The 14097-nt window shown below is 45.8% G+C and overlaps 1 protein-coding gene across 1 annotated transcript in view; it reads right to left on the bottom strand.

Annotated features, from left to right (window-relative positions):
• Positions 1–14097, bottom strand: part of DTNBP1 (dystrobrevin binding protein 1) — a 491566-nt gene that overhangs the window by 400435 nt on the left and 77034 nt on the right. The window contains exon 3 of the mRNA XM_086965159.1: positions 13677–13727. Within this exon, the coding sequence (XP_086821285.1) occupies positions 13677–13727 (51 nt within the window). The remainder of the gene's footprint in view (positions 1–13676; positions 13728–14097) is intronic.

The raw sequence follows: 14097 nt of genomic DNA, 5'->3' as shown, positions 1-14097 counted from the left end.
AAATAAAAAAAGCCATAAACATTTCTTAAAGCTCTAACTGAAATGGTCTGAGACCTATTGCACTGTGTGAGGGTGAGGGGTTGAGGGTGAGTGAGGGTGAGGGTGAGGGTGGGTGAGGGTGAGGGTGAGTGAGGGTGAGGGGTTGAGGGTGAGTGAGGGTGAGTGAGGGTGAGGGGTTGAGGGTGAGTGAGAGTGAGGGTGAGTGAGGGTGAGGGTGAGGGGTTGAGGTTGAGGGTGAGTGAGAGTAGTTGAGGCTGAGTGAGGGTGAGTGAGGGTGAGTGAGGGGTTGAGGGTGAAGGTTTGAGGGTGAAGGTTTGAGGGTGAGGGTGAGGGTGAGGGGTTGAGGTGAGTGAGGGTGAGGGGTTGAGGGAGGGTGAGTGTGGGTGAGGGTGAGTGAGGGTGAGGGTGAGTGAGGGTGAGTGAGGGTGAGGAGTTGAGGGTGAGGAGTTGAGGGTGAGTGAGGGTGAGGGTGAGTGAGTGTGAGGGGTTGAGGGTGAGGGTGGGTGAGGGTAAGTGAGGGTGAGGGTGAGTGAGGGTGAGTGAGGGTGAGGGTGAGTGAGGGTGAGGGGTTGAGGTTGAGGGTGAGGTGTTGAGGGTGAGTGAGGGTGAGGGTGAGTGAGGTGTTGAGGGTGAGTGAGGGTGAGGGTGAGTTAGGGTGAGGGGTTGAGGGTGAGTGAGAGTAGTTGAGGCTGAGTGAGGGTGAGTGAGAGTGAGGGTGAGTGAGGGGTTGAGGGTGAAGGTTTGAGGGTGAGGGTGAGGGGTTGAGGGTGAGTGAGGGTGAGGGGTTGAGGGAGGGTGAGTGTGGGTGAGGGTGAGTGAGGGTGAGTGAGTGTGAGGGGTTGAGGGAGGGTGAGGGTGAGTGAGGGTGAGGCTGAGGTGTTGAGGGTGAGTGAGAGGTTGAGGGTGAAGGGTTGAGGGTGTGAGGGTGAGGGGTTGAGGGTGAGTGAGGGTGGAGGGTGGGGGGGTGAGGGTGAGGGGGTGGGGGGTGAGGGGTGAGGGGGTGAGGGTGTGGGGTGAGAGTGAGGGGGTGAGGGTTAGGGGGTGATTGTTAGGGGGTGTGAGCGTTAGGGGGTGTGAGCGTTAGGCGGTGTGCGGGTTAGGGGGGGGTGAGTGTGAGTGAGGGGGTGTGAGGCTTCGGGTGTGTGACGTTGCGTGAGTGTGAGTGTGTTTTTCTTGTGATGTCCCACTCTATTTTGATTCATTCTCCACTAAGTTCGGTGATTCATTGGGGGTGCGTGGCTAGCCGAGCTGCGAGATGGCCGCCATGTGAGCGAGCTCCGCCGACCGGGGGATTAATCCTCTTAATTTATCCTGCAATACAAGCTGTAACTGGCGTGCTGTTCACTCTACACGGTGGGGTAAGCTTTGGTGGCCACACGAATGAAAAACAACGGTGCGAAAAGTGTCCCGCTGGGCGAGATCCGGAGGAAGGTGGGACCCGATTGGGAGACACTGAACCAGCCGCAGCCGAGCACCATTATCTCGCTGCTAAAATCGAGCCCGAGGCGGAGAGCGAGACTGAAGGCAGCAGCTGTGGGAAACTGCGGAGAACGAACCAAAGCACGCAAAGGTGCCTGGGGCTGGCGGACCGCGCTGCCAGATCTACACATTGCAAGTAAACAATTGCTGCGAGAGGGGGCTGTTTAAATATAACTTTTAGATGCTGGCGCCTGAGCTTTTACCCTATACAAAATGGCGGCACCCCGCAGATTGCTCTCCTGAAGCTGGCTGCCTGATGGAGTGGAGAGCGGGCGGGCAGAGAGAGTGAGGGGGCGGAGCGGGGGTGTGGGAGGAGTGCGGGACACAATTGCTGCGAGAGGGGGCTGTTTAAATATAACTTTTAGATGCTGGCGCCTGAGCCTTTACCCTATACAAAATGGCGGCACCCCGCAGATTGCTCTCCTGAAGCTGGCTGCCTGATGGAGTGGAGAGTGGGCGGGCAGAGAGAGTGAGGGGGCGGAGCGGGGGTGTGGGAGGAGTGCGGGAACAGACGGGAGGGGAGGAGAGTAGGAGGAGGAGTAGGGGAGGCACGGCCTAGCGGCCGTGCAATCAAGAAGTGAGGGGGCGGGAGAGTAGGCAAGGCAGGCGGCTGGGGCCATGTGCACGCGCTTTTAAGCTCAATGCGCATGCGCATTGAGCTTAAAAGTCACGGGCACTGCAAGGAATCGCCACGATTCCTTGCAAGTTGGACAAAGAGTGGATAAGCCCCCATAGTCTCGCTTTCTCGATGCGCATGCGCATCGACAGGCGAGACCTAAAAAAGGTGGCCTTTAGATTTCATGCAAAAACGACGTGTGCATGGTGGTTATGGCCCCTGTATGTTCACTGTATTGCGTACCGCATGATCGTCGGAGGTATGGAGTGCGTCTTCTGGCTTACTCTAGAGAGCCTTAAATTAGGGTGATCTGTCAGTCAGTATGTGGTGTATATATAAAAATTTTGGGTTTGAGTTGCCACTATGCACGTTACCTGGGATTACCGCCATATGTCACCTTGTGCTCTTATTCTTCACCACATGTGGCAGCTATGCCTTGACATTACTTTCACAATATAGGCATCATCACCAACGCCATGGTGTTCACTTCACTAGTATGATAAGTGCATGCATGATACCAGTAAATGTGTAAATGTTAATGTATTTGAGCTTGTATAGTGCACAGCTACCCGCAGTGGGTTTCCCGGCGCTTGCTTAGGGAACCCGTCCTGGTATTCCCCTGTGACATAACCCCGGCAGGGTATCCACAAGGTGAAAGCCAGGCATCCCGCCGCGAGGGGCCGTTGTGGAGATTAAGCAAGCTATTGCCCAGAGTCACAGAGTGTGAACCCGTGAATCGAGAAGGCACCGGAGCGAGAATTATCGAGTCCGTGGAATTTTTGAGCCCAAGACCCGCCGAGGCGGGGAATTGAACCCTGGTCCAGGGCCGATCTCAGATTCCAGTCACCTCGGGCTTTGTTAAGTCAGGTAAAGGTGACACACTGTCTGTGTATCTGATACTGCACTGCCCATAATTAGTGCACACACTCTGCAACACATGGTGATGTTGAAAAATTATGGAAGGGACATGTCACACCCAGCATGCCTCAAAGAATATCCGTCTATGTGAATGCCAAGTTAACAGCATTCTATTGAAGTGAATAACTCTATTCACACTTTCTCTACATGTTTTTCTCTACCTGTGTGTCTCTTTTTTGTCTCGTTACCAGGCTGGAAATAGGAACGCGAGTCAGAGGTTCCATTAGGCGCTTGAACATACTAACACCTGATTGTAGGTACCATAGGGTATAGGGTGTCGCCGTCCCTAATTCCTATTTTTATATTTTTGTATTTCACTTCACGGTCCTGAAGAAGCGCACTGGGATCCACTAGGGACCAATATGGAGCGTGAAACATGTTGACCATAATTTCACTATTCACCCACACCCACGGACACGAGACCAGCAGGAAAATACTCATCCATCAATTACATTTGTTTGAAATATGTTCTCCTTCTCCTTTGCTTTTTAATCTTACCTTATGAACCCGTAATTAAAACTTGTTTTCTGGGTACCAGGGAGGCAATTTTAACACTTGTTAGGCCCACATACCCACATGCTCAATTGTGGCGTCTCTCCCAAAAGATCCCAGACAAAGAGCCCTCTCGTGGGGCCCATGGGCGACAGCCGCGCATCCCCACGAGGAGCAACGCCCGATGATGAAGCATGACACTCGCAAGGGTGTGTGAGGGCACTATTTCTAAAAGAAAATATTCCCCTATATCATCTAGATCCGACCGTGTTTGCAAAAACGAGACCACACTCTAGTATCCTAAGCTACTCAACCAGAATAGGTTGTTTTCGTCTCATAGGAACAGTTAACCCTCAGTGATTACTACGTGATTCCTTGGGAGCACTGATACTGGACCTTTATTTCCAACTGGTTCCCTGGCTCCCTGCCCCCCCCCCCCGCCCCCTCTTCACACTGTGTTGTGTTTACATTTTTATTAACAATAAAGATTAGCAAGTTTATAAAAAATACATACAAGTGGATTGCCATTATTTTACAATAGTGCATAAGACCTTTCTAGAAAATGTTGGAATGAAAATCCATCAAACAGTCTTCAGTTCAGTCACACAATATAAATAGCTCAATGTCTTTGCTCAGTGTCTCATATAGTACACTTATTTCAGTTGATGCTCTTTGTCTTTAGAATTTTGAACAATAGGCTGGTACCACTCGATAACTCTTTTTTTAAAGAGTCCACTTATTGGTGAGAATAGCTTCCCAGGCAGTGGTAGTATAATGGCTGCATTCCTGTGGCTGGAGGGCGGAGACCGAGAGAATGACCCGAGTATGATGTTGACAGGGCTACCTTTAGCAATTTCATGAACCTTGTTAGCAAGGCAGTGCTGATTAGTTTTTCATTAGCTCAGCTATTTGGTAGATTGGAGGGGTGACGGGTAGACTATAGCTACTGTTGTTCAAAGTGATGACGTTTCTGGCCAGGCCTGCTTTCTGTCTATCCCTAATTGCTGCTTTAGAAATGTAAATTGCAGCCAGGTGCAGAGATTTCACACTTCATTGTGCTCACATTGTGGATACTCCTGCCTGGAGTCAGCCCTAGTGCTACCTGCTGGGAGAAGCACCAAAGCAAGAGAGCCTAACATGGACCAAACCGGTCCTGCAGCAGGAGACAGTCACTGTCGTGAATGCAACATACTTCCTAATCTTGCACAAAAAAAAAGACTAAAATGATAACCGTGATGCTCCTTTCTTCCAGTTTGATAAACATGAAGTGATAAGAATGCGGTGGGAGGGAAAAGACTTCAGCATCCTGACGAAAATGGCACAGTTGAGTTCCTACAGCCGCTTGTAAAACACATAACTATATGTGCTAGGGCGGGGAAGGGAATGTGAGCCTTTAGAATTCCTGGGATTGAATTTGTGGCACTACACCAGTCTCCACAGGCTTCAAGGTGCTCAACAGTGCTGGTCTTGATTTCAAAGGGATCATCGCCTAACGTTTTGGGATATTTAGCACTTTGATCCCAGGGTTTTGGTACTTGGTTTAATTTTAAATTATTCTCTAGTCATCAGTTCCACGTTGTGAGGGTGCACGTCTGTTACTAAACCATGAACATTTGTTCAAAAAGTATTTAAAAAAGAAGCAGGAGCAGACATTCTGCTGCTGATGCTCCATAAAAGGTGTTCTAGGTGAATCTCACAGGCGCCCCAGCCTCCCAAATGAAGGTGTAATGGTTATGGATGCAAGGAGTACTGTATATATATATATATATATATATATATATATATATATATATATATATATATATATTATATTTGTAATTGTATTGCGTTTCGGTAAGCTTATAACACCTCACTGCACATCAATATGCAGCACATCATTGCTCAGTACCACTGTTAGCAGCAAGTATATGGAGGAAACATGACAAATGATTGCAAGTGTACAACTACAGTTCTGGACTTTATCACTGGTGTTTCTGCGATACATTAGTACAATCCACAAACAGCGTAATGGAGGGAGAAGGGGGAGGGGGTAATTTGGGGTTCGCTAGTGGCAGTAGTGAACAGATGTTGCTCCTGGGTCAGCAATGTGTAGTTAGGGTGGTCACGCAGAGAGGTGGGGCCAATGGTGTTCTAAGGAGTGTGGGGAGGGTAGTCACAGCATACGTGTAAGCCCTGGAATAAAGTCGCGGGCAGCTGGATTCAGGGCTGCTGGAAGCAGGGGGACGCTCTCACGGTAGGAGATCATCAGTGGAGATCATGTCTTCATGAGCCTGGACAAGGGCATCCCACAGATCTGACATGGGTATTCGCCGGAGCCAGCATTTTTCCTCCCTGCGCAGTGACGTGCCTTCGGGGTGTGCCTAGTGTCAACGTCACGATGCCAGCAGGGTTGAGGGCTGTAGATTGTGGGGCACAATGTGCCCCAGTCACCTGCTTCTGTGAGACGGAAAGGGTGGGGCTGCTCCTGAAAAAACCTGGTATCAAAGCGCATACAAACATAACAATATTATACAAACTACCATGCTGGTCAACTTTTTTCAGGTTACCTTCACAACTTAATCGAATAACAATCCCAAAGCTCCCTGGAGTAAAAAGCCACTAGGTGAGGGTGAAGGGACACTGCAGGTCTGAGGAGTGAAGAGGATAGGAGAGTGCACCACTCCCGAAGATGCAGCAGGTCCACAAATCGGTGCATCAGTGAGGACACTGCAGAGGTTCAGCCCTACACAGATGGCTCACACTCAGGATGCATAGGGCTCACTGCGCAGATATAGCAAGGGCAGAGCGCGTGAGGAGTAAACACAGCACCCTCACAAGCAGGTCCCATAGAGCACCTACTGGCAACACAACGCCCCTCACAAGCAGCAAACTGCAGCCAGTATGCGATCCTACATGCAGAACACACAGCACATTTCATAAATCACAAACGGCAGCCAATCCCAAGAGCAGAAAATCCACCCAGCACCCCTCACGAGCAAATGGCTACTAGCAAACAATTCTATCAGCAGACCACCCCTTAACCAACAAACACCATACACACAGCACTACACAAAGCACTCTAACACATGAATGCAATTTCAAGATGCATCAGCACCTCTCTTGTCTAATGCTGTATGAACTCCGTGCCCAGAATAATTCACACTCCATTTTAAAAGTTTCAGATCCACAACCTACTCCCTGACGCTGTAGTGCCGACTCTAACACACGTGCTTCAATGCCACTTCCTGTACAGTAATATTCTCCCCCCCCCACCATCCCCTTTTTAGGTCTCGCCTACACATGGCGCAGGCACTGCATAGGCAAAAAGACCTTTTGTTATCGGTACGGCTTTTCTGCCAAAAACGTGCACGCGCTCCATTGCCTTCAATGGCAACGCGTGCACGTGTGGCGATTCACTTGCGGGAGCGAGCGCCGCCGCGCGAGCTTGTGCTTGTTCTAATTCTTGTGAATCATAAGTGACTAGGTCAGTTAGGTGATCTACTAATCAGCTCTCAGTTGTGCACATCTTCTTGGTAAGGATGGGAAGTGCCTAATTTGAGCTGGCGTTTGGCAGTGATGTTTACCTAATTTTGATGTGAGCACACCCCAGAGTGTTTAATGCAATATACATTAAAATATCTGACACCCAAGCCATTCTTTTAGCTTTTGGTGACCTGAAATATTCCGAATAGTTATACTTGTAGGATTGTGATTTTTAGTAGTTATATTGGTGCTAGCATTGACAGCACTAGTAGCATCAGTGGGTGGTGTAAGTTGCAGGGGCCTCCTGAGAAGTTCGCTAGCACTTGAAGATTTTTGTTTTTTCAGCACCGATTATGGTTCAGGTCCTCCGCTCAGCTGTTTCTTCAACTCAGGTCGCAGCATCAATATTGTCCAGAGTACTCCGCTTATCGTCCGCTCATACAAAAGGCCACCACAAGGATAGGCTTGCCTCTGCCAAGTATAGAGATGTCCTTTCACGGTTGCACCCCAGATCTGAAAAGACATTTGCCAAATTACAGTTGCCTGTCTCGAGTGGGTCTTATTTCTCCTACTTTAGTGCACAAGCGGTAGACCTGCAGCAAAGAACCGGACCAAGTCTGGTGTAAAGTTTGAAATCGTAACTAGTCATAAGGAAGGGCAGCTCTGTTCTTTTTTGTCTCGACTTGGTTTAGCTTTACCGTGGCTGGCAGTGTAGGAATGGTTGTATAAAACTGGCCAAGGTGTTGAACGATTGCAGCAAGAGCATATTAAGACTGGAAGCCTTGGTTGCTAGGCAGCAGTCGTCATATACAGCAGTTATCATCCACAGCAGTCATCATCCACAGCGGTGTGCCAGGTGCCCCTAAATGCATTTTGGCACCTCGACGGGGCTATGACACTCTCTCTAAATGCAGATCTAGTCCTAAGCATCTTTCTCTGTAACGTTGAGACTTCCTGCCATTTAAAGGGTGTGGGTTTGTGGCATCACTTTGAAGCGTAAAAGGTAAACCGTTTCCTTCTTTGAACAGTGGGGGCCAAAGAATTAAATAAATAGGTAAAGTTATTTCCTCCCTTTCAGGCAATGCTTTTATATTAGCGAGTATGGCACCAGGTAGATAAACTGCAGAGTCCATAGGGCGTTTGGTTTGGTTTGCCATTACTCTAAGACCAACACCAAGAGACTCAGTTGGGAGGTTTGTACTATGTTAATGCTGTTAGCTAGTCAGACTAGAGGGGTGCCGGCATCTTGAATGAAAAAGTCAATATTTTTATAGTACGCAATAAATATCAAAGTTAAAATAGTCAAAAGTATCCACACTATAGTGTTGACTTAATTCAATGGTATTCATTTAGAGCTACACCAGGGTGTCGCTCTTAGTATCACTTAGTAATATTTACATATGGTAATACTGTCTGGGTAAACATTTACCTCATTAGTACTGGTTTAACTACCAAATACAGAAATAAGCAATTGAAAGATGACTAGTTAATCTTTCCGAAGGGCCTTCCACAGCGCACAAACACGTCACCATGTTTTTAATAACTTTTGATCCGTTTGAGCAATAAACTTTTTTTTTTAATCTGCACATTATGGAACTGATGATGGATTATGTGTCAATTGGCGCAAAATTATTAACATGCAAATAAAAGCTGTGGCCTCTGAATTGCATAATTCCAGTGGCCATGAGCTCATCCACACACAGGCACTGCGTCCGAAATGATCAAACGAGGCATAAAAAGGATACTGCTGTATAACTTAGTCAAGACGGATGCTGCCGAGCTGGAATCAAGCATTGGCATAGCCAATAGGTCTCGCCTTTGGGACCTTATAAATATTTAATTATGCAGGACGTCCCAAAGGCGAGACCTATTGGCTATGCCGATGCTTGTTTCTTGTGCTATCCTCCACCAGACCTGTTAGGATGTCCTATAAGCCCCTTCTGAAGTCAGGCACCCGTTGTAGTAGGCTCTCACATGGAACAATGCCAATACATTCAATGATGACCCTATTGTCCCCATATCAAATCTTTTTGGGCAGAAATCCTGGAATAGCTCATTCCTTTGGATATTGCCTTTGTTCTATTGGGCCTTTGTGCCCCATCCACGGAGAACCAAACCAAGGTAGATAATTTTTTTTATGTAGCACTGTTTGGGGATGGCAAAAACGACCTTAGTCTCGTTTTGGAAATAAAAGATCCCCCACCCATGTCACTCTAGAATCAACACAGGAACGTAAAGCCACTGGAGAGAAGACTACCAAGGGCACTCTTTGATCCATGTTTGAGACTTTAAGGTGACATAATGTTCTATCACACTTGTCAAACGGTAACCCCAATCTCTCATGCTCTCCACAACTGTGATATTTAAACGTGATCCTTTATTGAGGATTGGAAAATGAGTACCTCCTTGACACAGTGATAAGCAATGAGGTGTGACATGTTTTCTACTGAGAATGCCTCTGAACGAATCTATGACGAAATTCACTCGCCACAAGTTGAAAGTTGCAAAACTCAAACTTTACTCACATTGAATACAAAAATAGGGAAGAGAGAAAGTTACTAAGGCGAGGAGGGGGAAAAGGGAAAGAGAGAAAGTTACTAAGGGAAGGTAGGGGAAAAAGGGGAAGAGACAAAGTTACTAAGGGGAGGCAGGGGAACAAGGGGAAGAGACAAAGTTACTAAGGGGAGGCAGGGGAAAAAGGGGAAGAGACAAAGTTACTAAGGGGAGGCGGGGAAAAGGGGGAAGAGACAAAGTTACTAAGGGGAGGCAGGGGAAAAGACAAAGTTACTAAGGGGAGGCAGGGGAAAAAGGGGAAGAGACAAAGTTAGTAAGGGGAGGCAGGGGAAAAAGGGGAAGAGACAACATTAATATGGGGAGGCAGGGGAAAAAGGGGAAGAGACAAAGTTACTAAGGGGAGGCAGGGGAAAAAGGGGAAGAGACAAAGTTACTATGGGGAGGCAGGGGAAAAAGGGAAGCGACAAAGTTACTAAGGGGAGGCAGGGGAAAAGGGGAAGAGACATATGGCCCGATGTAGGTAATTCTAATTTACCACTTCTTAAATACCGAATCATAACGATTCGGTATTTAAAAAGTGGTAAATTAGAGGGGGGAAATGTAGGTAATTCAGAATCGGTAAATACAGAATCGGTAAGATTCGGTATTTACTGATTCTGTAAATACCGAATCGGTATCCCCCATTGATTTCTATGGGCCTTGAAGCCCATAGGAATCAATGTGGGATACCGAATCGGTATTTACCGATTCGGTAAATTCCGATTGTTGCAAGGGTGCAGGGGGTGTCACTTTGACACCCTCTGGCACCCCAATTCCGGACTTGTGTGCCATGTGGCACACAGACATGCCCTAAGGGCATGTCTGTGTGTCACATTGCACAGGTGTGCATGCACAGATGTGCATGCACACCTGTATTCGGTATTTTACCACCCAATAGGATTGGGTGGTAAAATACCGATTCGGTAAGGCCTGTGGGACTCAGAAGAGTCCCACCTACATCTCAAGGTTACCGAATCGGTAAAAATACTGATTCGGTATTTTACCGATTCAGTAAATTTACCGATTCGGTAAATTTACCGAATCGGTAAAATAGGGCCCCTACATCAGGAATAACCATTTACCGGTCGGTAACGGCCGAAATCGGCCGTTACCGGTCGGTAAATGGACACCTACATCGGGCCCTTAAAGGGCCCGATGTAGGTAAATCTTTTTTACCACTTCATAAATACCGATTCATACCGAATCGGTATTTAAGAAGTGGTAAAAAAGAGAAGGGCAGATGTAGGTAATTTTATTTTAAAAATTACCGAATCGGAAGGAATCGGTATTTACCGATTCGGTAAATACCGAATCGGTAATGCCCATTGATTCCTATGGGCATTGAAGCCCATAGGAATCAATGGGCATTACCGAATCGGTATTTACCGATTCGGTAATTACCGATTTCTGCAAGGGTGCAGGGGGCGTCACTTTGACACCCTCTAGCACCCCCAATACTGGCTTGTGTGCCATTTGGCAAACAGACATGCCCTAAGGGCATGTCTGTCTGTCACATGGCAAAGGTGTGCATGCACACCTGGATTCGGTATTTTAACACCCAATTGGATTGGGTGTTAAAATACCGAATCTGAAAGGCCTGTGGGACTCAGAAGAGTCCCACCTACATCTGGAAGATACCGAATCGGTAAAAATACCGATTCGGTATTTTACAGATTCTGTAAATTTACCGATTCGGTAAATATACCGAATAGGTAAATACTGGCCCCCTACATCTCAAAGTGCCAAATACCGGTCGGAAACGGCCGATTTTGGCCGTTTCCGACCGGTATTTGCCACCTACATCGGGCCCTTTATCTTGTGTCAGCCAAAGTTATAACAATGTTCTGCTTCCGGTACGTCAATCCTGTAATAAAAATGTACTCGTCAAACCCTGGTTCCGGTTGGAGTCGTTGGGTGGCAGGCTTTCTTTCATTAGCATCTAATTTATTTAAAATGGCTTAAAACCATCACAAAGAGACTGCTATATTTTTTACTAAAAATTCAAAGGATGTTTGATTTTAGCCAGTGAAGTGGGTAAAATGAACTAGAAATTTCTTACTGTAGAACGGGTTTTAAAACGAACTTTGGGTCGGATGTACGAAGCTTTTTTCAGCTCACAAACGTTCTGATTCGCAAAATCGGTCCCACGGACCACAGCATAAGAAACGTTTTTCTTTTTGAAATGCTGCCAGTTTTCCTTCAAGAAAAACGGGCAGCATCTAAAAAAAAGTTGCTTTATTTAAAAGCAAACAGACATGGTGGTCTGCTGTCCCCCGTAGGCCACCATCCCTGTGTTTTTAGTCATTCCCAATGGATCGCAATTTGCGACCTACCTCATGAATATTAATGAGGTAGGTCGATTGCTACCCACTGGGAAACGCAAACCGTGTAAACACGCTGTTGTACATAGCTGTTTGCGATTTCCTACTAGCGAATCGCAAAAATTCACTATTAGGAAATCGCAAACCAAAAGCTACATAGGTAGATCTCTAAACCCTTAATTAAAAGAGCAATTGTATAAGAAAAAAAACTCACTTTATCGTCTTTTGCCATGAACAGATTGAGAAACTGGTCTATGTCGGAATCAAGACTTATTCATCAGGATAATTACCGGTATGTACTGTGCTTAATTTGCAATAGAATAAATACTAGTGTAAAACATTTTGTTCAGAAGCCCGTGACAGATGCTATTGTATGAAGGGCTTTAAGTGGGCTGGGTCCTGCCAGTGTTCAGCACCGGCAGTTCTAAAAAGCAGGTGCTGAGAGGGGTCTCTATTGGGCTGTCCATGTTTGCCCTGAAGGTGAGAAAAAAAACCTTACCTCTGCAGCAGTTCCACCCTTCACTGCCTTTGATGTAACTACAAAGAGACTCATTATAGTTCTTTCACAGTCTCATCATTTCAGAACTGAAGCATTTTCAATATTCTATACAACAAAGCCGAGTTGTTGCTTATTTATCTTCACAACTAACAACCATTGGCAAAGATTATAGCCCTGACTTGCAGGTGTAATGTTACGTGTTGTATTATATATAAGTATGCAATGACATAAGCAGCAAAATACCAGTTGCCAGGTACCAGTATGCTAAGCACAGAGTTTTACCCTGTGAATTTTTAAGCCACGCCCCTTTGAGAGACCCCCTAGTTTTTCCATTTCATTTAAAGTCCCGATTGTATGTCAGTGGTGCCAAATACCAAGACTGCTTAGACTTGATTGCATCTTATGCTTCTTTCACCACCGGACACTCCTTGTCCTTTTAGCTCACTCTTTAGGTTATCACCTTTGCTTTCTTTGTCAACGTTTTCCTGTCTTACCCTATAATTGTCTATTCATATTTTTCTCTCTCATGCTCAGAGTTAAATTCTGATGAGGAAAAGTAATTGCCGGAACCCAAAAATGAGCGTCAGTGAGCCTCGCCTTCAAACACTCACTCTATTGAAGCACTGATTCTGTACTCTACAACAGAATCCAATTGACTTGTGATAACAAAACACTAATGCAGGGATTCAGAATTCAAATCTGACACTAGAGAGCGGAAACAATATTGAATAATGTCCTTAAGGAGCTTTGCGTCCTATCTTTGCACTTCTACAAGAGTAGGTCAGCGCCTTTAACTAAATTAACTGAATCCAATATGGAATATATTTACAGCTTTGAGTAAACCTATCTTTCCTAGGTTTCTTAGAGGTAGGCATGCAGGATACGTAGGCACGGGGAGGGGGATGCTGGCCACATAAGGTACTAATGCCATGCCTCTATGACATTAACAACTTTATAAGGATGTCTTGAAACCTGCCAAGATGTGGCATCAATTCCCAAACTCAATCCTAGAGAAGTCTGCAGTCCCTTAAACTCCTAGCTAAAATGCGGATCACCTACAACAAGTTGTACTACGTGCAAAAGAAAGCCTCATGCTCTCGCATTAGAAAAGTGCTGCATACTTCTAGTTCGAAATAATTGCATATCCCAATATATAAACCTTAAGTATCCTCAATCTTGTAGTACCGAATTTTAACTATGTATAAAAGCTTGGAAACAGACTGAACTCAAATGTTTAACATACAAGAATACAAAAATCACTAATTAACAAAGTAGACAGAATATGGTTTTAATTTAAGAAATAGATGATCACGAAATACTCACAACAGTAACCTACCTGCTGAGTATTTCCACTCCAGCACGAAATTTTGGCAAGTGTTGAGTAGTCCTGTCAAAATAAAAACCAAACCGTATTGAGATGAAGCATTAATCTAGTATTAATGATAGCTATAACAATATAGAGCTAAAGTGATTATGGTTTATCCTCTGATACCTTTTTCTATTTCAGGTAAAATAGAGGGCAGTCTACATAAGAACTTCGGACAAACAAGTTAAATATAAGACAAACGGAAAGAGCTTTGATTGGGAAATATACAAGTAAAAATACTAAATATTAAAGGACACAAAGTGAATGTTTCTTTTAAATTATGATGGGGAGTTCCAATGGCTCCAATGTACCAGTCATATTCCAACACTTTTTCATCAGCTGTAGGTTCTGCAAGGTCCTGCAAGCAAGAGTCTCATCTGGTGGGAATCTC

This window comes from Lissotriton vulgaris, chromosome 4_1 (assembly GCF_964263255.1).
Source record: "Lissotriton vulgaris chromosome 4_1, aLisVul1.2, whole genome shotgun sequence".
NCBI lineage: Eukaryota > Metazoa > Chordata > Amphibia > Caudata > Salamandridae > Lissotriton > Lissotriton vulgaris.
Note: the sequence above shows the minus strand (reverse complement) of the source record. Positions and strands in the feature narration are given on the sequence as shown.